This window comes from Cryptomeria japonica, chromosome 3 (assembly GCF_030272615.1).
Source record: "Cryptomeria japonica chromosome 3, Sugi_1.0, whole genome shotgun sequence".
NCBI classification, from domain to species: Eukaryota; Viridiplantae; Streptophyta; class Pinopsida; order Cupressales; family Cupressaceae; genus Cryptomeria; species Cryptomeria japonica.
The window spans coordinates 402,868,231-402,890,621 of NC_081407.1; the positions used below are offsets into that span (position 1 = coordinate 402,868,231).

Below are 22,391 nucleotides of genomic sequence, written 5' to 3' on the forward strand. Positions count from 1 at the left end.
TGTCACACAAACAACCAAGATTCAAACTTCAAGTTACTCTCTACCATATCAACAATGAAGAGTTTCTTACCTTGGTGTTAACAAGTATTGGAAGAAAATTTACTATGTTGGTCACTTCCTCTCATTCCTCCTGCTCCTCTTCCCATGTAGGCAATTTTTCAAATTCACTACTTGTTGTAGGTTTTTCAAGACTGGGTTTGGTTCATCTATGGATTTGGTGGTTGATCTATCTCCCACCTCTAGTATTTTGCCTAATGATGTGGGTGTTTTTGGGCCTATTGTTGTTAGTTAAGTTCTCTTTAAGAATGCGACTTTTTCCTATCTGCTTGCCAAAGGGAAGTATTGAGGTTTACCCCTATGCTAAGGGGTTCTTCATGGTTTGTTTCAATTCAGTTGATGATTGTGACATTATTCTGGACTCTAGCTCTTGGTTTTGGGGACAACATGCTCTTCTCCTCAAGCCTTGGGTGGCCTCATTCAAGTTTCTCTTTAAGTCTTTTCACCAACTTCTAGTCTAGATCTACCTTCGAGTTTGGTTATACACTTATTCTTTCAACCATACAACTTTACCCTTCCTTAACCTATAATCTCTATGCCAAATTGTCTTAGAATAATAATACTTCTTTTGTAATCATTTTTTATAATCAAACTACTTCTTATGATAATTCATATAGAAAGAAATCAATTATATAAAATTTTACATCATAATGTTTGGATGAACATGAAACAACCAAAAATAAATCATCCGTCTTTAATGGAGGTCATTTATTTGTAAAAGGGAGATCATTTATTGACTTATTCTTTTTAATTTTTCTATATATAGAGACCCTCATGTAATACCTTGTTCTACTACAATTCCAATATTTTATTTGAATTTTATCTTAACTATTAGATATATCTCTATACCCAAATCTCCTCCCCTTAACTTTTTTTTAACTCTCCTATGAATGAGAGGACATCACTTGAAATCATAATTCATGATTGTAGGGAGAATATACCAATAATCGGTAGATCCAACCATGCTTCTAATGACTTTAAAACCTATTTTGATTCAACTAAGAATTCCTATGACACCATATTAAACTCATAAAATGTTTACATTTATTGAGAATGGCAAGCCACAACCTTAATATCTTTTTATCGTTGCAGCTATCTCACCGAAACATGCTCATTATTGATGCACTCCATACGTGTTATATCCTGCATGCTACACGCTCCAACATAATAGAAAATTCAATTATAAGCCTCCTCCATGTACAAAAAGTATATTGAACAATTTTATATGGAATCTATGCTAACATCTACTAGTTGAAAAAGATTAGTGGATTATTGCATTAGTAGACATGAGTCACTACAAAATAGTTATTGGAGAAGTTATAATTTTGTATCAAGGAAAGTATCATATATATATATATATATATGATACTTTCCTTGATACAAAATTATATATATTTAGGATGAATTATGATGACTCAGTAGTTCATATGAATATTTTCAATATTATGGTAGGTAAATTACTTTTTATTGATATAAAAATTGATGATTAAGAGAAGTATATTACTGTTTTTTATTGTTTACTTAATTTTTGGAATGATTTAGTTATAGTAATTACAATTATTACTTTTTAAATTAAAAAAAAAGATGTAAGGACAATCTCATTTTTAGAAGAGAAGAGAAGAAAATCTATTAAGGATTATCAATTGAAGCATAATTGAAAAACTCTGCGAGGACTCATGAGTACTTGCAGGTCATTTGCTCAGCCGAGTCACTCGCGAAAAGATTCGCAGACATAAAAACCCAACGTATTTAATGTAAAATTAATATTGAGACATGAATTTTTAATACTATGGTGTTAAATTAATACTATTATGACTTAAATAGTTTTCTATTAATATATGTTTATTCAAATATAATTAAAAAATAAATTTAATGACATTAAATTTATATAAATGTGTGTTTTTGAAGAATATTTAAAAAAATATACTTTCAAATGTTGGATAAAGTTGCTGAGTTATTGCCGAGTTTTTCCCCAAGTTTTTGCGAGTCCTTAGTTTTAAAAATATTTTGTGCTTGCCGAGTCCGAGTTTTTCAGCTATGATTTCAACAATTTCTTTCAGTTGATTATTTGGGACGCGGTTTGAGGTATTGCAAAATTATCATATATTGTTTAGAATATCAGTCTCCAATTGTTTCCATACATACAACTCACGAATGGTTATAATGTGTCTTCGACATCTTTTGTCCTATACATTGAACTGGAGCTTATCGTGAATGAATCATGATTTATACATAAAACTAATAAATAGTAAGCTATGTTTGTTCTAATAACTTTGTCCGTTCTTTGTTGTGAGGGTCCAACCATTGTGATATTTGTCTCTTACGGTGAAGGCTAGTAAATTTAAAAGTTATGTTGTTTCTTATAGTGAAGGCTAGTAAATTTTAAAAGTTATGTTGAACATGGTTAATGCAATCAAGTGTGGAATAATCATGCAAAGGAAATTAGGTTTTATAAGATAAATGTGATTTTTAATAAGTAAATAACTGCAGAGGGGCAACACCCTTGTATTAATAAAAAAAGAGAGAATACAAGGCCTGATTCAGTGAGAGCGGTAGGGGGAAAGAACCAGGAAGAAAACCCCCTACCTTAGCTCTATTCTTTAATCAAAGAAAAACCAACAATGAAGGTTGGATGATTACAAGACATCAGATACTAACCTCTTAGAAGTAGATAATAGAGGCTTTAAAAATAAAAACAAAAAATAACAAAATCAGAGAAACCGGAGAGAACAATGACAACTGGAGTCAAAGGGAGTCTTCAGAAACACCATCCACAGGAGCATGAGCCGCATCCAGGACAATAGGGCATTCGATGCCACAGTTTGAGTGAGCTGCCGATTCTACCTTCTCCCTAGGGAGTCGGTAGTCATTTGGGAACCACTCCTCACTAAGCCCAAACCCCCAGTCATTACCAGCCACCAAATCTCCATTCGCCAAAATCCCAAAATCATCAGCACCTGCTAGCTCTTCATCACGAAGAAATTTTGCCCTCCATTCCGACGTGAAGCCATTTTGGATGCCAGCCACTTTAAGCAGAAATTCAATGTTCCTGGTAATGACAGGCCAGGTTGCTTGAAGAGTGTCAAAGTCCAAAGAGTTAAAAATCACAAGCATCCTCACCTCCGCCCCATTGCCTAAAGACATATAGTAATTTTGGGGAAGCGGAATTCTTAGATTGGCATCAATATTGTCCAATACAACATCAATTTCTCCCAATAGGCGATGTTTAAACATCATTTGAGTTAACAACTTTTCTCTCTGCTTGCTAGTACCCATATATATCACCATTGCAAGGAAAAACGCTGAGATATCGACATTGGCTCTGTACTTGTGATAAGCCATAAGGAATTCCTTTCCCAGAATCCTCTTAAGGCTGTGGAGAATAAGAGGATGTCGAGAGAAGAGGACCTCCTGTAGATGTCTATCTGTGATTTCGTCCAGGAAGTCCATTTGGAGACAAGTAGCTTCAAGGAGAATTGGGGTCTCCATAGCAGGTCATCGAGAAAAGAAAGCAACTGTTTGATGGAAAAATGAGGGCATTCCATTGTTAAATAGAAAGACATCAAACCAGAGAATACGACACCCGACAAGTAGTTCATGCCAATTGAATACACACACGCGTGAAATGCCAGTGTCCAAACAACATCTGAGCCAAAGCTCGTCAACTTAATGTCGACCGACTTTAACCATCAGGTGATCATAAGCAAATCTTGAAAGGATCTAGTCGTAACTAGATATTAATTAAAGTACACTTATATCCAATTGCCATGGGGCCTAAACCGGCACAGATCAATGATGACGACAATGTGTCACATCTCGGTGACAAGAAGAAACCTTAACGGGATATCAAATCAATCAGTCGATCTATCCACCAGAAACCATGACCATTAGGTTAAGGAGTAAAGCGGCAACCGGGGAGGCAATACACTAGTTTGCACCACAACCGGTGATTAATACAGAGAAAAATAAATCGGAAGAAGAGAGAAGAGAGCAACCGGCAAGAGACTCAACCAGAGAGCACCCCCCTCAATGAGATAGTGAGGATACCATGTCAACCAGTGGAGGCAATACTACGTCACCAACCGGCCCAACAGAGAACCATCATCTAGAAGGAGAAGACAATCGGTAGGAGCCACTATCGACAAACTCAATTGGAAAACATCATTGCTTAGGAGGATAAGCATGCCATAACACCAGTGGAAGATCAGGGGGGGTCACCAACGACTACTGCCAATTTAGAGAGTCTGTCAGCCTCTCCATTACCTTCCCTATAGATGTGGCTAACCCAAAACTCATCAAAGGTGGCTAATAGCACCATAATCGGTTGAAGCCACTTGTTAAGGCGCCAACTAGGGATTTTATTACAACGGATCACATTAACCACATTTAATGAGTCTCCCTCTAGATGGATTCTCTGCACCCCAAGCTCCTTCCCTAACTGAAGACCTCTTAAAGCCGCTCTAAATTCAGCTTCATTGTTAGTAGCAACTCCAATCTTTTCAGAGATTTCTTTTATACAGATACCATCAGAATCCCTCAAAATACAACCAATACCACTTTGACCCAGATTTCCTGTAGAAGCACCATCGAAGTTTACCTTGCTCCACCCAGACTCTGGTGCATCCCATTTCACCCCCATTCTTGGATTGATTTGATCCACCGGGGTTCCCAAGACAAAAAGCGGTGGAATGAGAAGATTTGGAAGAGCCAACTTAATCTTCCAATCCCAGTTCGTGTACAAATTATTCTTTAATGATTTGGATTGAGCAACCTTATTCAAGAGCTCAGTCAAGTGGTTCTCAATTTTCCCACAAAGAGACATTAAGCTCATCTCTTTACCTTGGAAGATTCTACGATTCCTTTCTTTCCAAATTTCCCAAATCAGAAGCGATGGTAGGATATAAAGCAAATCAGTAAAAATAGCCTTTCCTGCCGGTTTAGGCCATTGCGAAAACCACTTATCCAACCCTGATGGGAAGGGGCTGGAGATTCTCAATTTTCTCATGAAATACCACCAACAGTGGCTGGAGAATTTGTAGTGGAGAAGTAGATGATCCGCAATCTCTTCATGCTCTAGACATAAAATGCATCTGCTGGGTTCATTGATACCCATTGAATAGATCCTTTCTTTAGCTAGGATCTTTTTCTGACAAGCCAACCAGGCAAAAGAGCCTGCTTTGGGAAGGAGGTGTCGATGCCAAAAAAGATTAATAGGCCAATCTTTTTTTTTCTATAGCTGCTTCTTTAAATTTGTAACCAAAGCATACTTTGTATTTACCATCATAGGAACCACACCACCTAATAATATCCTTTTTAGGGGAAGGGAAAATAATCCTTTTGTTGAGGATGTCGGCAAACAAGTCTTTCTGATGCTGATTCAAGTCCAAGGGATCCAAGGAGTTCCATTTCCACTTAGCAATACCATTTTCTTGGATAGGATAACCATAATCACAAATATTGTGCCCCCAAAGGCGACAAGTTTCTACCATAATAGGTTATAGTGAGGGATTGAGACATAAGGCATCTTCACCAGCCCAAGAGTCAATCCAAAAGGAGGTATCCCTACCATTTCTGACATCCCAGGTAACCTGATCACTTATGATTTCCCTGCTATCCACAATAAAATTCCAGATGGCCGAGCCTCTGGGGGGATTATTTATAGTGAGAATCCTTTTTGGCTCCAAGGAGTCCAGATATTTATGTTTTAAAAGCCTTGCCCATTTTTGCTTCCCACCACTACAAATTTCCCAAACCAATTTTGCACCCATAGCTAAATTCATAATCGAGATTTGGCGAATGCCAGCACCCCTTGCCTTTTTTGGTTGGTAGATCTTTTTCCAAGCCACCAAAGGAAATTTCCCTTTGTCATCCGAACCATTCCAAAGGAAATTTCTCATTAGAGAGATCAATTCATCTTCAATTGCCATCGGTAATCTTAGGCAAGCCATGGAAAAAACCGGTAGCGCAGAAAGGACCGGTTTATCATAGTGAGTTTCCCAGTAGAGGATAACCATTTGCCTTTCCAAATTGCAAGCTTGGATTTGCACTTATCAATAAGATGCTTCCAATAGTGAGTTCTGTTGCTGCCAATGAAGAGGGGGGTTCCAAGAAATTTCCATGGGAAGTTTGCAACTCTGAGATTAAGAATCCTTGATAATACACCTTACAAGTTGATCAGAGTGTTGAAAAAAAACACTTCAGATTTGTGCCAATTGATTTTATGCCTGGAAGCCATACAGTAGTCATCGAGGCATGATTTAATTGTTCTTGCCTCCCTCCTACAAGCCGAACCAAATAGAATGGTATCATCGACAAACTGCAAATGAGTCATTTTTTCAACCCCTGTTGCCACATTGACTCCAATCTAACACTCATCTTGCTGAAGAGCTCTTATTGATCGACCTAAGGCTTCAACCATTATGATAAACATAAATGGTGATATTGGATCACCTTATCGAGGAAAAGAAGCCATGAGATGAGCCATTAACCAAAATAGAGAATTTGGGGGAGGCCAGACAACTCGTGACCCATGTGATCCATTCCTTGCAAAAGAAAAATTTATTAAGAACTTCAAATAAGAAATCCTTGTCCACCATATCATAAGCTTTCAGAATATCCAGTTTTAAAATCATACAGGAATCCTTGGTTTTCTTGGCCGTGTGAAGCGTTTCATGAGCAATGATAATGCCTTCCACAATGGATCTTCCAGGGGCAAAACCACTTTGTTTATTTGATATGATGTGTTTAAGGAGGGGCTTCAATCTGTTAGCTATGATCTTTGTTACAATCTTATAGACCGTGTTGCATAAAGCAATGTGCCTAAAATCACACATCTGTTGAGGGTTTTTCTTTTTCAAGATTAGAGTAAAAAAAGGTGTGACTAATAGCACCTAACATAGTCATTTTCTTTCTTGATTCTTCTACTGCAAGATGTAGATCTCGAGCGATGATATCCCAGAAATGATGGAAAAAAGCAGCAGGGAAGCCATCAGGGCCAAGAGTCTTATCAGGTTTCAGCTGGAAGGTAATTTTTCTTACTTCATCAATTGAAATAGGAGTAAAGAGAGTTGTATTTTGACTATCAGATATTATGGATGGGATTGAGTTAAGAATTCTAGCTCTTGCTTCATGATCAATCTGGTGATCACCATTCAATAAAGAATCAAAGAATCTTACAGCTTCTTACGCAATGTCCTCATAGTTTCTGACAGTGACTCCATCCGTTCTCATAATCTCCGATATTCCGTTTCTATTTCAAATGGCAATGGCCCCGATGGAAGAATTTGGTGTTTTTGTCACCTTCCTTTAGCCATAACTCCCTTGATTTTTTGACGCCAATGGATTTCCTCACACCGAAGGATTTCGTTTAGATCAGATTTGAGAGTATTTTCTTTGGTAAATAAATCCTCATTCATTCCTGAAGTAATAACAGAGTTGGTTATTTCTTCCAGCTCAACCTTATTTCTTAATTTCTCCATAAGAATATTCTTGAATTGGCTCTTATTCCATTCTTTGATCTTAACCTTAATATACTTGAGCTTCTTATTGAGTATGAATAATCTCGAATGGTTCCCAAGAACCGGTTCGTTCCACCAAACAGATATAAGATCATATAGCTCAGGCACTCTGAACCACATTTTCTCAAACCGGAAATGAGTACCTCCCTCCACTTGTCCCATAGCGACCTCCAGACAGATCGGGTAGTGATCTGATCTGATAAGCGGGAGAATTGATGACTCTAAAGGTAGATTTTGACCTAGCCACTCACCAGTAACAAGAAACCGGTCAAGCCGTTCAACAATATTAGTAAAACCCACTCTCCTGTTCATCCATGTGAAAACTCCATTTTTAGGAACAATGTCTAGTAGGTGATTCTTCTCAACAAATTCTGAAAAGTCCTTCTGGGACGTACCAGTCCTCTGAATACCCCCACTTTTCTCAATGCCGGAAAGGATCGCATTAAAGTCCCTACCCACCACACAACTACCATCGGTAATACTGTTAAGTTTGATGGTTAAGAGATCCCAGAGAGCACGTTTATCACTAGCAGAAGATGGTCCGTATACATTAAAAAGATTGAAATTCTCAATCCGTCCAAGGATAGTTAACAAGCAATGTTGCCAATGCTTATCTTCCCCAACAAGAAAGATCCTAACATTCATGGGATTCCAAATGATTCCCAAGCCACCAGAGGCTCCATCCGATTGCCTAAACAGACCATTCCACTGTTTCCAAACTCTCATTTTAGCATCAGTCTCAGCCTTACTCCATTTAGTTTCTTGTAGTAGCCAAATATCTCCTTTGGTGTCATCAATCTGGTGCTTAATCTTATAACATAAATGTACGAAATTTAGTTGATTTTAAAGCTGTCCATTCAAAAGGAGAGAGAGAGAATCGATGAATGGGTCTACACGCAATTGGCTGAACCACTTGCAATTTTCTAACTAATAAATCTTCACAATCTCGCTGTCCACTTGCATGAAAAGAGTCATTTTTCTTTATTTTTTATTTTCTTTTCATCTGATGCCATGACGCCCTTGAAGAGGTGTAGAACAATATAAGTATTGCCAATATTTAAAATTAATAAAAAACAATAATATCATACCAATCCGATGCGACTGGTATAAAAATGTATTACTACTTGTTTAATTGGGACGAACAGCTAAGAAACTACACTACACGACTAACTTTTGTCCATCATTGAGTGCCCAAAAGGCCAGTCTCGAATGCTGAATAAGTCACCAGATATATTTGTTTTATTCACTTGAAGTCGGATATCTTATCCACTAGATATGTCCTCGAAAGCCGACCGCTGACTTGGGTTTAAGTGAACTATAATGTACCGATTCCCAATATTTTATATGAATAAAGAAACCAGATATTATATCGAAGTCCCGACTATTATACAAATTCCAGTAAATGGTTGATTTTATCACTGGACTCTACCCAGCTAAAATCACAGGCGAAATAGTGTACATTTCAGCTGTTTTGATTTCGTAGCCTCTTTAAAAGCTACTTTCAAAATAACAAATTCTATAAAGAGAACAATGTCAACAAATATGTTGAGTCATCATAATGCTCACGTTTCCCATCAGTAATAAGCTCAACTTTCCTAACGTAATACGATGTTCCTTAACGCATGTGAAATCTAGGAGAAAGTAAGTAGTCATAGAAGTTTTGTATTCTGTAACCTTTTATATATATATATATAATTTCAGTCTAGTTTTGACTCTAAAATAGAATCTGACGTAATGTTCCTAGGGCCTCTATCTTGTTTTGACTAAGTTTAATAGCATAAGAAAACAAGGGTTAGAGAGTATTTATAGTCCTTGTTAAAAGTTGTAGTTTTAGAGTGACATTTTGGGGGAGGTAGGCAAGATGTGATTATAGAAGACATTTGAATGGTCAAGGTTCCAAGTTATTGTATGCGGGTTAGTGCAATAGCAAATAAGATGTCAATAAAAATAAATTCTTAAAGTTATTAAGAAGATGTTATATGTATTGCATATGTAATTAGTTGTTTTGTAGATATCTAGATAAAGATTAAGAAGATAATGTAATATATTTAATGTGAAATGTTTATGTTCAATGTGTCGAAACATATTGAATATATTTCATTATTTACATCTTTAATTTTTTTTTTAGTCTTGAGGATAGCCATTAGAAATTTTGATTCATTCCCTTTCAAATTAAACTTTTTAAAACATAGATAATAAGAGCTTAACTTTATTAAGAATCATAGTTTATCAACTAAATAGCGTTATAAGGTTAGACTAGTAATGCGCTTGCAACTACATTATTAAATAGAAAATTTCACTTTGAGTACTAGTTCCAAAGTTGACATGTTAGTGAAAGACACTTGCAATTATTATGTTAGACAAAAGGATTCACTTTGATAATTAGTTCCAAAGTTGTCATGTCAACACAACTTGTAAATCTATAATATTGAAAGATGTTAAAGAACATGTACAACTTATGCATTATAATAACAAATATCTTGCAAGAATTAGATACACTATAAGAAACAAACATATACCTTAACGCACACCATACCCATCATATTGTGTACTCCAATTTTTTTATTACTAAATACTTTTTAAAATTTGTTAAACTACTATGTGACACTTTTAACAATGTGGTTTTGATAACCCTAATGTTATTATGCACATTTAGACATGGCAGTGACATAAAATAAAAGGTTATCTTTAGAGCTATTTTAAATATGTTAGGTAATGGGAGGTTGAGCATGAAGTAGGTGGTTAACTTATATCCAACTAGGAAAATAAATTCAAAATGTTTCATACACCAAATATGCAATAAATAGAATCCCTTTGTCACACCATTATCAAGATCTATAACTAAAGATCATATTCCTTTATCTATATACATATATTCTAGGCTCCATATGGAGTTCAATAGGTAAATGATATTATAAAACAAAAATTAAGGAGTGAGAGGCTGCATAGTAAGAGGCAAAGGGAAGAGGTGTGTGCAAACTATTAGGAACATGAGTAAAGGAGAGGAGAGCTCATTGTATGGAGAAGAATATTTAATGCATAAAATTAGGCTTGTAGATATAAGTATAACTGTGTAGAGCAAATAGAACAAAGGAAGCAATAAGCAGAGAGAGGCCATCTGAAGGCCGTAAATTGTAATTTCATTTTGTAGATGTAATTTGTTTAAAAGAATTGAGTAAAGGGATGATTTTATATTGCAATCTTAGTTTGGATCATTTAGTATTGCCTATATGAAATAGTGAGTTGTGTTTTAGTTCTATGAGGCCTATATTTTGTCTTCCATCAATTATGCTTTGATGGATGTCCATACCTTGTTCCAAAGCTCCCATTTTATCAGAGGTAGGGAGGATGCTGGCAAAGGTCGCCTCCTGCCATGTGTGTCATGTCGTCAAGCGACTGTTGTGCAGTTTGGGCATAAATCCAATTAAAGATATGCACAGTGGTCAAATTAAATGTCAATTCTTCTCTCCATGATTTATGAATAACTATTGATGCATGCTCTTCCTTACATTAAGCCCGAGACTTATGCAAAACTTGTAATTGCATGATATTTGCACGCTCTAAGCGTTCTATACATAAGCTAACTAAACCAGATTATAGTTAATCTTTTTATCTCCGCAATCTTCACTTCCATTTTTGAGGCTACATATTGTATTTAACTCAAGCTTTGTATTGTAAATGATTATAGAATTTCATTCATATGCAGATTTGTTTTCTACTTTGTTTTTCTTTTTGTTTCTTCTAGCTAGATCTATTATGTGCTAGGCAGCTACAACTATAAAATTTTACATTTATCACCATATTTCAAGCGAGGCACATTTTTTTTACTGCACTGTCTTATCATTATATTTCAAGTCAAGCACAATTTTTTTTTTTTTTTTTATTGACAATGGCAGGGAAAATAGCCTCTCTTTCCCATCTTAGAAGTCTCAAACGTGAGACATTTTCCCATAAAATAACCTATTTGCTAATTATCTAAGAATTAAATCTTGAATTTTGTGTGTGGGCAAGGCAAAAATAAAACACATAAAATAATTATAATTTTTTGCACTTAATTTCTAATTCATTTGCTTACATAAAATTGTTTTATATCTACCTTTTTTATAGAGGTGTAGAGAAAATTTTAGAATGGACCAACTTACAAAAACTATAGAAGATACTATATGAAAAATAGATTTACATGAGTCAAAGAAGGAACTAACTAAAAATTTAACTAACTAAACTGTGGTAGAAATTTCCTAAATGTTACAACATTAAAATAAATAATAGAAATTTCCTAATCGAATAGAAATATAAAAAATTTCTAATCTAGTAGAAATATAAAAGTTTCCTAGTCTAGTAGAAATTAACAGAAAATATAGAATATTCTAACAATCCACCCTAATTTCTACCACTAATTACATCAATATTTACAATGCCCAAAATTACTCTCAAATTCTCAAATTGTTCTTGTGCTAAGGCCTTTGTGAATATATTTGCAAGTTGTTTCATTGAATTGCAATGTTGTAGATTGATTTCACAACTGTTGACCAACTCACAAATGAAGTGATATCTAGTGTCAATATGCTTTGTCCTTTTGTGATAAACATGGTTTTTTGAAAGTGCAATGGTGGACTTGTTGGCACAATAGATTGTAGTAGACTCCTTTTGTTCATGCATTAGATCCTTCAAGACTCTTTGTATCCATACTCCTTGACATGTTGACGTTCCTACCACATACTTTGCTTCTGTTGATGAAATTGTCACTATAGGCTGCTTCTTTGATGCCCATGCTACAACACCTATTCCAAGATGAAACACATATCCAAATGTGCTCTTTCTGTCATCAATAATGCCTGCAAAATCACTATCTGTATATCCAACCATCTAAAAATTATCTAAATTGGAATATAATATGCCATGATTCATAGTTCCTACAATGTACCTCAAAAACCTTTTTGCTACTTGCCAATATGAGTTCTTTGGTGAATCCATGAATCTACAAATCAAACTAACTCCATACATTATATCTGGCAGAGTTCCAGTGAGATACATCACTACCAACCAATTTTCTGAATATAGTTGAATCAAAATCTATCTCATTATCTTCTCTACTTAGTTTTGTGCCTATTGCCACGTGTAGAAACTGGACTGCAATTTATCATTCTAAACATTTTCAAAACATCCTTTGCATATTTACTTTGACAATTGAAAATGCCTTTATCATTTTGAGTGACTTCAATACCAAGAAAATATTTCATCAAACCCTAATCTATCATTTCAAATTCTTTCTTCATTGCAGATTTAAACATGTCTATAGAATGATTTTGAGTAAAAATCAAATCGTCAACATATAAACAAACAATTCAAATCTAACCTTTCTCATTGAGTTTAGTGTATAAAGTAGGCTCACTAGAGCTTCTGTTGAATCCATTCTTCACCATGTATGAATCAATCCTGTTGTACCATACTCTTGGTGCTTGCTTCAATCCATAGAGTGCTTTCTTCAACCTGTAAACTTTTTCTTCAAATAATTTTATCTCATAACCTGGTGGAGGTGGTTAAGCCATGTCACAAATTCGAGCGTTACGTTGCACAACACAAGGAGACCAAGGGTGCACACCTTGCAATGATCCCCCCCAGAGCAAGCAAGGGGTTTGAACTTGTGACCAAGCTCTGATACCACTTGTTACAAGTATGGTTGTCGTTGCAGCAAAATATCAACTTGTTAATTCCCGATACAACCACTAGACTTATAGAATCCACAGGAGGTGGTTAAGCCATGTCACAAACCCGAGCGCTGTGCTGCACAAAACAAGGAGACCAAGGGCACACACCTTGCAACAATTCTAACAGTATCAAGTCTTGTTACACATGCAAAAATTTCATTGTAATTAACCCCACATTCTTGTGCATATCCCTTAGCTACTAATCTTGCCATAAATTTTTCAACTTCTCCACTTGCCTTATACTTGGTTTTATAAACCCATTTCACACATATGCATTCTTTATCCCTAGGAAAATCAACTAATTCCCATGTATCATTTTTCTCAATTGATTCCATTTCATCATTCATTACATCAATCCAATATTTCTCCTTAATTGCATCTTTAAAATATATAAGATCTTGAATAAATAAAGCAAAGTTTGATTGCAAATCTATCATTTCTCCTTGATCATAAATCTCTTGTAAACTTCTAGTCTTTTTTCTTCTAATTCTTGATCTCAATGATTCGAGTGTAGGATTCGAGTCATTACTTACTTGTGAATTAGGAGAGGAATGACTAGACGATTCTCCTTGCTCAACTTGCCTTTGCGACTTTTCTCTTTGTGGACTTCTTGATAGACTTCCTCCTTGTTCATTTAATTGTTCTCCTTGGTCTTTTTCTTCTTGTTCATCATATGGTATTGGTGTTGCACCTCCAATTGTCTTGTCTATATTGCCATCCCAAGATTCTTCTTCTTTGAATACAACATCTCTACTTACAATGACTTTCTTGGTTATCAGATTAAACAACTTATATGCCTTTGATTGTTCATCATAGCCAATAGAAATAATTTTTTCACTCTTATCATCCAACGTACTTTTTATTTCTTTAGGCACATGTACATATGCAATACAACCAAATACTCTAAAATGAGAAACATTATAATGCTTACCACTCCATGCCTATTGTGGAATTATGTTCCTCACAATCTTTGTTGGACTTTTGTTCAAAATATAAATTGTTCAAAATATAAACTGCACAAGCAACTGCTTTAGCCCAATACTCATTTGGTAGATTCTTGCCTTTAAACATACTTCTTGGCATCTCCATTATTGTTTGATTTTTCCTTTCTGTGACACCATTATGCTGACTTGTGTATAACTTGTAGTGAATTGCTTCTTTATTCCATGATACGTACAATAATCCAAAAACTCTTTTCACTTGTATTCTCCTCTTCTAATCGATCTCAATACTTTGATGGATAATCCACTTTGTTTCTCAACCAATGCCTTGAATTCCTTGAACTTGCCAAATGTCTTATATTTATATTTAAGAAAGTAAATCCATGTTTTTCTACTATAATCATCAATAAATGTCAAAAAGTAAATGCTCTCCCCTAATGATGGTATTTGCATTGGACCACATAGATCTGTATGCACAAGTTCTAAAGGTGCCCATGCTCTACATGAATTTTCTTTTGGAAAAATTTCCCTATGCTTCTTAGCCAAAATATAACTTTCACATGAACTTATTGGTTCTTTGATGGGAGGTAAACCTCTTATCATATTCTTCTTTTACAACAAACACAATCCTTCAAAATTTAGATGTGCATACCTCAAATGCCATACCCATGATTGATCTTGACTTGATGCCTTCAAACTTGCTCCGATCTCCTCCATCATTTCACTTTTCATGCGAAGTGGGAACATTTTGTTATTTGTCATTTCAACCTTTGCATTCACCATATTACTTGGAGAAATATCAAATATTGTGCAAACATTATTCTCAAAAGCAACTCTATAACACTTTTGAATAAGCTGTCCCACACTTACCAGATTATGCTTCAAACCAGGTACAAAATAAACATCAATAATAGTTTTCTTACCAAGTTTTGTCATCACATTAATTGCACCTTTTCCCATGACTTCAACAATATTGTCATTACCCAATTTGATTTCTAATTTGTCTGAAGTATCCAAATTCTCAAACAAATCTTTATTTCCAGTCATGTGATTACTGCACCCACTATCTAGAAACCAAATATTTCTTGAACTTTCTTGAGCTACATGACATGTAATGAACAAAGACTGTGAAATACTCTCAGAAAAATTTGCATTTTGCTTTCCCATATCTGCTTGTTTCTTTTGACATTCATTTGCAAAGTGTCCATACTTCTTGCAGTAATAACATTGAACATTAGATTTGTCATACCTTTGTGATGGCTGATTATTATTTTGTCCTCTAGAATTGAAACTTAGATGTCTCCTTTCTCTTGGATTTGGACTACTCAGACATTTTCTTTCATAGTTGGTTCTTCCTCTGCTCCTGCCAAATGTCATATGTGTCTTAACTTCATTCTCCAATGAAGTATTGTTATTTCTGTTTACCCTGTATTCATGAAGTAACAAAGATCCAAACAATTCATCTATAGATAATTTTGATAAATCTTTGGTCTCCTCAATGGTTACTACAACACTATCAAACTTTCTTGGCAAGATTCTGCTAATCTTTTCTACAACCCTCTGATCTGATAACTCATCACCATTTAGCCTAATTTGATTAACAACATTCATGACACGAGCTAAAAATTGATCTACTGAATCTGAATCTTTTGTTTGAAGATTTTCAAAGTTTCTTCTAAGTTCTTGCAATTTAGCTATTTTAACCTTAAATGTACCTTGATGTGTAGTTTCTAATATCTCCCAAACAATTTTGGCTAAAAATGCATTTTTAATTCTTTTAAAAATAAACTCTTCCATCCCTGTTTGTATAAACTACAAAGCTTTTCCATCTCTTTCTCTATTTTTTTGAAGTTCTCTTCTCTGATTATCATTTAATTCAGACTCATCACCTGGTTCTGAAAATCCTTTTACGACTATACCTAACAACCCTTGAGACCGAAATAAAATCATCATTTTTATTGCCCAATTATCATAATTCTTACCAGTAAAAAATGGAATTTGGGGTTGTACATAATTGATGTTAGATGCCATACTTTTAATCTCTTTGATCTTGTCTATCCTGCACTTTACAATCAACAACCTTTCTTTCTTCCATGATCAACTTGACTCTGATATCACTTGCGAGTGGATAGAGGCAATAATAAAACACAGAAAATAATTACAAATTTCTGCACTTAATTTCTAATTCATTTGCTTACATAAAATTGCTTTACATCTACCTCTTTTATAGAGGTGTATAGGAAATTTTAGAATGGCTAACGACATGTTCCCATGTGGCTGCTTAGCTTATTTTTGCTAGCAGCGACTGCTCAACTTTTTTAGGAAATATCTATGAGTTAGTGGCCCCATGAGTATTTATTTTTTTGCTTATTTTTAAGAGAAATCTTAAAATTGGTATTAATAATATTAGTAATAATTTGTGCACAAGAAAAAATAGAAATAAAATGTTAAAAAAAAAGAGGGAAACAAATTTGTGGAGCCATGTGGCATTTTTGGCAATATAAGCCCCCCTATTTTCCCATAGCTTATTTTCAATTCCTAAATAATAGCTGCTCCACTTAAATAGCAAAAGATTCTAAATTATCCTTTACCAACAATTTTAAATTTGCATGGGAACACTCCAACTGCTTAAAATTAAGCAGAAAATGGAGTTAAGCAGCCGCATGAGAACATGATGTAACTTACAAAAAATATAAAAGATACTATATGACAAATAGATTTACACGACTCAAAAAAAGAACTAACTAAAAATTTAACTAACTAAAGAATAGTAAAAATTTCCTAAATATTAGAATTTAGTAGAAATATAGAAATTTTCTAATCCAACAGAAATATAAAAGTTTCCTAATCTACCAGAAAATCTAGAATACAAATTTAAACAACTCTCTTACCAAGATAACACGTAATATCTTTACTAGTTTGGTCAGGGCCTAGAACACTAGTATTCGCGTACAGAAAGATGAGTGTGAAAAGAAGAAATAAAGTGCAGAGATTGAAAATGGCCGAATCTAATGTTGTATCACAAGTCATCGCTGAATTAAAAAAAACAGTGAGTGGACAATCAGCAAGCCATTGACTGGCGGGTGTGGACAATGTGGAAATGTAGAGGTGAATTCCGACTACTTATTCAGCGGTACGTTCACCATCCCCATAGAAAAAGGTTTAATAATTTTTTTTAATATACGTTTTGATGTTCCTTTGACCTAATGTATAAAGTTGATTTCAAATTGCTTAGGCAAAAGTGGGAAATTTAGTTGTTGAGAATGAGAAGACAGGGTAATCAGTCGATGTGCACACTCTGGAATTTCTAGAAGCTCAAGAAAACGTTTACTAAAAATAGCGATTCAGATTCGATGATTGAAGTCATTCTCACTAAAATAGTGTACATTTCAGCTGTTTTGATTTCGTAGCCTCTTCAAAAGCAACTTTCAAATTAACAATTGTATAAACTTAACAAAGTCAACCTATTTTAAGATTTTAATTTGTCAAGTTACGTAATGCTCACGATTCTCATAAGGTCAAGTTTTCTAACGTAATTAACGCAAGCGTGTGAAATATAGGAAAAAGCAAGTAGTCATAGACGTTTTGTTATATATATATATATATATAATTTGTCAACTTTGACTCAATCTTCCTATTGCCGCTACGTTGTTTTGAGTTAGTTTAATGGTACAAGGGAAACAAGGGTTAGGGGTTATTTATAGGCCTTGTTAAAACTTGTAAGTTCGGTATGAAGGAAAATATTTGAATGGTATAGGTTACAAGTTATTCTATTCTAAGTAGTTTAATAGCAGATAAGATGTTAATCTAGAATGAATTCTTAAATTTATCAAAATCTTATTTGGTCAGCATATGTAACTAGTTAAACTTTCTAGACATCTAGATAGAGATTTACATCATGTAATATATTAAGGCTAGTACTATAATATTTATGTGCAGTATGTCAAAACATATTGAGTATATTTCAATTCTAATATTAATTAAAATTTACACTTTTAATTTATTTTATTATAATCTTGAAGATAGCCATTAGAAATATTGATTCATTCTCTTTAAAGTTGAACCTTTTAAACATAGATAATAAGATATAAATCCTATTAAGAAGCATAGTTCATAAAACAAAGAGATTTATAAAATCAGATTAGCAAGACACTTGCAACTACAATATTAGAGAAAAAAGAACACTCAAATACTTTTGTTCCAAATTTTTCTTGTCTAGATGAAAGAACTTCAAACTATAATATTAGACAAAAAGATTTGCTTTGATACTCATATCCAACGTTGACATGTTGACTTAACAAATGTAATTATACAACTGTGAATGATGTTAAATAATATATGTATCTTTTACATTACAATTACAATAATGTTGTAATAATTAGATACACTATAAGAACATACATATGCCTTGAAACAAACCATAGTTAACACAATATCCCCCAATTTGTCTATCACTAGGTACTTTTATGTTAGTTTATCAATGCAAGGTTTTGCACCTTCTTATAGCCAGTAAACTAATATCTAAATTTTTTAACAATGTGGTTTTGATAACACCTAATGACACATGGAGATGGTAGCCAATATAACTAAAATAATGTGACATAAAATAAGGTTTATCTTTGGAGTTATTTTAAATATGTTAGGTAATAGAAGGTTAAGCATGTAGAAAATTGCGGTCTTATATCCAACTAGGCAAATAGAGTCATAAGTTTCATACACCAACAATGCAATAACATGAATCCCTTTGTGACAATATAATAAAGATATCACTAAAGATTATATATCCTTTTATCTATATACATTAAGCTAGGTTCCATATACAATTGAATAGATAAATAAAATTATATGATATTAAAATAAACACGACATAGTAATACATGAATAAACCCATATACTTCTTATGTAAATCTAAAAATATACCTTTCAAATATTTTCAAGGATTTGATAGTGCTAATTATATTTCACACTTGAATAAAAAAAATGTGTTTAGAAAGAAATATGATATCTTTGAAAACACACACAATAGGCCAGAATATAAGTTCACAAATAAATCTTGGCTGCAAAATTCACAACGCAACAAATTAATCATCATACTATGTCCTTACAAGAAATTATTCACTTACATGTTCACACCAATATCCTTTATTAAATTACCCTTTAGTTTAATGTGGTAAAAAATCTACATTTACTTTTCTTATCATCATCTTTCCCTTGGCTTGCAATGAGTACTTTAAAATCATTGTTAATAAAAATAATAAAAGGGAGGTTTCATTTGGTGTTTGGTTCTCATCCAAATATATCATTGGGAGGGTCACACACAAGTCATGTCTTGTGAGTAAATTTAGAATCCATTTCATTATAAAAACAATAATTTTCTAGTATTTTTTATTTTTTAGTAAAAATATATAAAATATTAAATGAAAATCAAGAAAATATTACAGCAAAAGAAAATTGATATACAAGACAACAAATATATTATTGTAAAATTCCTACCTATAATTTCTACTTTAGAGAATCCCTATTCAACTAGGTGGGCTTTATACTTTTCATATCTCTTTTTTTTTTCCAATTAAATTTGTCAATCTTTATCCTTGTATCTCTAATAATTTTACATTATTTGTAGATCCTTTTCCACACAACTTACTTAAAATAAGTCCATCATAAGAAAAAGAAATTGAAACACTTAGAATAAAATTAAAAATAAGCTTTAAGATATTAATTGTAAGAAAACAAATGTAATAAAATTTGTGCAATATAATTTGAAACAAATATCAAAACAAAAAATAAATTTAGAATGTTTTGTGATACATTCTTTTATGAATTTTTTCTTTATCAAGATAAACATACTTTAATGTTCTTTTCTTTTTATAATTTTCATCGTCTCTCTTAAATGAAATGCTAACTAGTTTTCAAGATGACACATAACTCTCTTTTGTACTATCATATGCACATCTTACAAATTCATAATTCAAATCGTTAAAAGTTATTCCATTTCTATGTCTTCTCATTCTATACTTTGCATATTTTTGTTTTTCACCCTACAAGTTATTGATGAATCTACTCAAGATACGTATGTTTCCAAACATTCGCGCAGCCTGGATGTGACTATAATATTTGTCAAATTTTCCATCATTAATGATCTCCTTATCCATAATTCTGTATACTGTATTCTCCCGTCATATAAGTTTACCACTCTGTTTAACTCAATGCTGTAAAACTCATGATAGAATTGCAAAATGCTGTTGACATGGAACATCCAACACCCCGCACAGTTATTATTTTATATTTGTAAACTACACTAAAGCAATCTGTTCATTTGCCTCAACCAAACATTCATTCTCCAGAATTTACAAAGAAGATATAAGATAATTCCATAGTCTCAATCACCTTATTTACTACTTTGATCTACTACAATACGTTTCACTGGCTGTGAATCATTCTCACAGCTCAACTTGAATCCATTGTGTATTGCTTTCAGCATATTATTCAATTTTCTGCACTGAAGGAATAAACAACTTGCTACTGCCTTGAATACAATCAAATGATGGTTCTGAGCTTAGCAAACCATTATTCTAAAACAATTCCTCCATAGTACTGAAACGCTTATTCTAAAACAATGCCTCAATACTACTAAAAGACTGCAGATTTAGCCATCTATTAAAGAATAATAAGTTTGAGTGCAGAACACGAGAATTTATTTTTTTAGCTCCTCAGTGTTCCTTCCTGTTTGATTTGTGAGTGAAATAGCCCTAGCTGTGTGCATATCCACAAATACCAAACGCACACTTCTGATGATGACAACGGTTGGAGCAACTTCCGCAGTGAGATTTGTCAGTGTTGAGATCAACGCACTTTCCTTTACAGCAGCTTAACCCATAACCGCATGCATGCCCACATTTCCCACAGTTTAATGAATCAGAAGTAACATCAACACAGTACTTTTTTGAGCAGCATTCCCAGTTTCCGTGTGTATACCCATGAGAACGAGCATACTTTGAACAGCTTCCCTCATCAGCACCACACCAAGCGTTTTTGTTTGCAACACGGCTCTTAATTAGAAAGGTGGAGCTCAGTTCTCTGCCATCACATCCAGCATTACTCAGAATTACAAATACAAGCATGAACAAAACTGATAACTTCATTTTGATCTAGCAAGATACGCACGGGATCACAAACAGCACTTTTTTAAAGAGAGGAGATTTAAGGCATAGATTGTAATTGCTCTCTCCGTAGTATAAATTGGCTATTTATAATGCTAGTTACTTGTTGTATTGATTTGAATGGTACGAGGGAGGGTCAATGCAGTAAACTTAGAGAAAATTAAGCATAACAGTTAGGCATGAAGACATGGAATACTGAAGAGTAACGTTGGCTGGAGCCAGAGGTTTTCCATGGATGTATCTTAAACCAAACCCGGTTCCGCGGTTTTAGTTGCCATTTAACACTGACGTGGAAGCTCTCCCAGGTCGGTATATTGACTGCCGCTGTTGGACTACGTGTATCAGTATTACCATTTGCTTTTAGTAGGCAAATGTGGTAATTGTTCGCTAGGCGACATTGACAACCAGTTGTACTTGCATTCCAAGTGAAAAGCAAGTGGAGTACATCAAACGTCGATAGGGGAATTCAGTTGGCACGATTGAAGAAAACCAGGAAATCTTGTTTTGGCTTGGTTGCTACGTTAGTCATCTTTTAAGTATTTGTACATCACATTATAATTGGATGTCGATGGAAAGGCTCGCGTCTAAATTGGCTGACTGACATAAAAGTTAGTCGCACATTATATACTATTGATCGTTTTTAAAACGGTTGTAATTTTTCAAGCAGTCACTAACATGATGTACGTTTATACTATTTTGGAACCAAAATAGATACGTTCGATGAAAATAATTTATAAAAATATGTAATTATGAATAATTTAAAATTTACGAATTTTTGTATTTTTTATTCTTTTTTGGGTTCAAATAAGAAATTTTTTGTTGGAGATATGAGTGATAATTTGGATATAAGTTAATTTAAAAATAAAATAAAATATATAGATAGATAATTATTTTTTTAATAGATATAGATAGATAATTATTATGAGCTCAAAATTAATGTGATAGAGGATTTAATTTGTAGGAAGAAGATATGGATGAAGCAAAACAATTGGATGAATAAGTTGGAAA

At 33.8% G+C, this 22,391-nt stretch overlaps 2 protein-coding genes across 2 annotated transcripts; both read right to left on the bottom strand.

Moving 5' to 3' along the window:
* Positions 1 to 4,261: 4,261 nt before the first annotated feature.
* On the bottom strand, positions 4,262 to 4,888 carry LOC131874219 (uncharacterized). Its single transcript, XM_059217491.1, has one exon. The coding sequence runs from the start codon at positions 4,886 to 4,888 to the stop codon at positions 4,262 to 4,264; it is 627 nt and encodes a 208-aa protein (XP_059073474.1).
* Positions 4,889 to 20,546: 15,658 nt separating this feature from the next.
* LOC131045099 (stigma-specific STIG1-like protein 2) lies at positions 20,547 to 21,422 on the bottom strand. The gene has a single exon (XM_057978628.2). It carries the CDS (start codon positions 21,363 to 21,365, stop codon positions 20,973 to 20,975), a length of 393 nt encoding a protein of 130 aa, XP_057834611.1. The 5' UTR covers positions 21,366 to 21,422; the 3' UTR covers positions 20,547 to 20,972.
* Between the last annotated feature and the right edge of the window lie 969 nt (positions 21,423 to 22,391).

What these genes read in the sequence shown, in the direction of transcription:
- LOC131874219 (XM_059217491.1), bottom strand. Translation starts at nt 4,888, where the DNA reads ATGAGCTTAATGTCTCTTTGTGGGAAAATTGAGAACCACTTGACTGAG.
- LOC131045099 (XM_057978628.2), bottom strand. Translation starts at nt 21,365, where the DNA reads ATGAAGTTATCAGTTTTGTTCATGCTTGTATTTGTAATTCTGAGTAAT.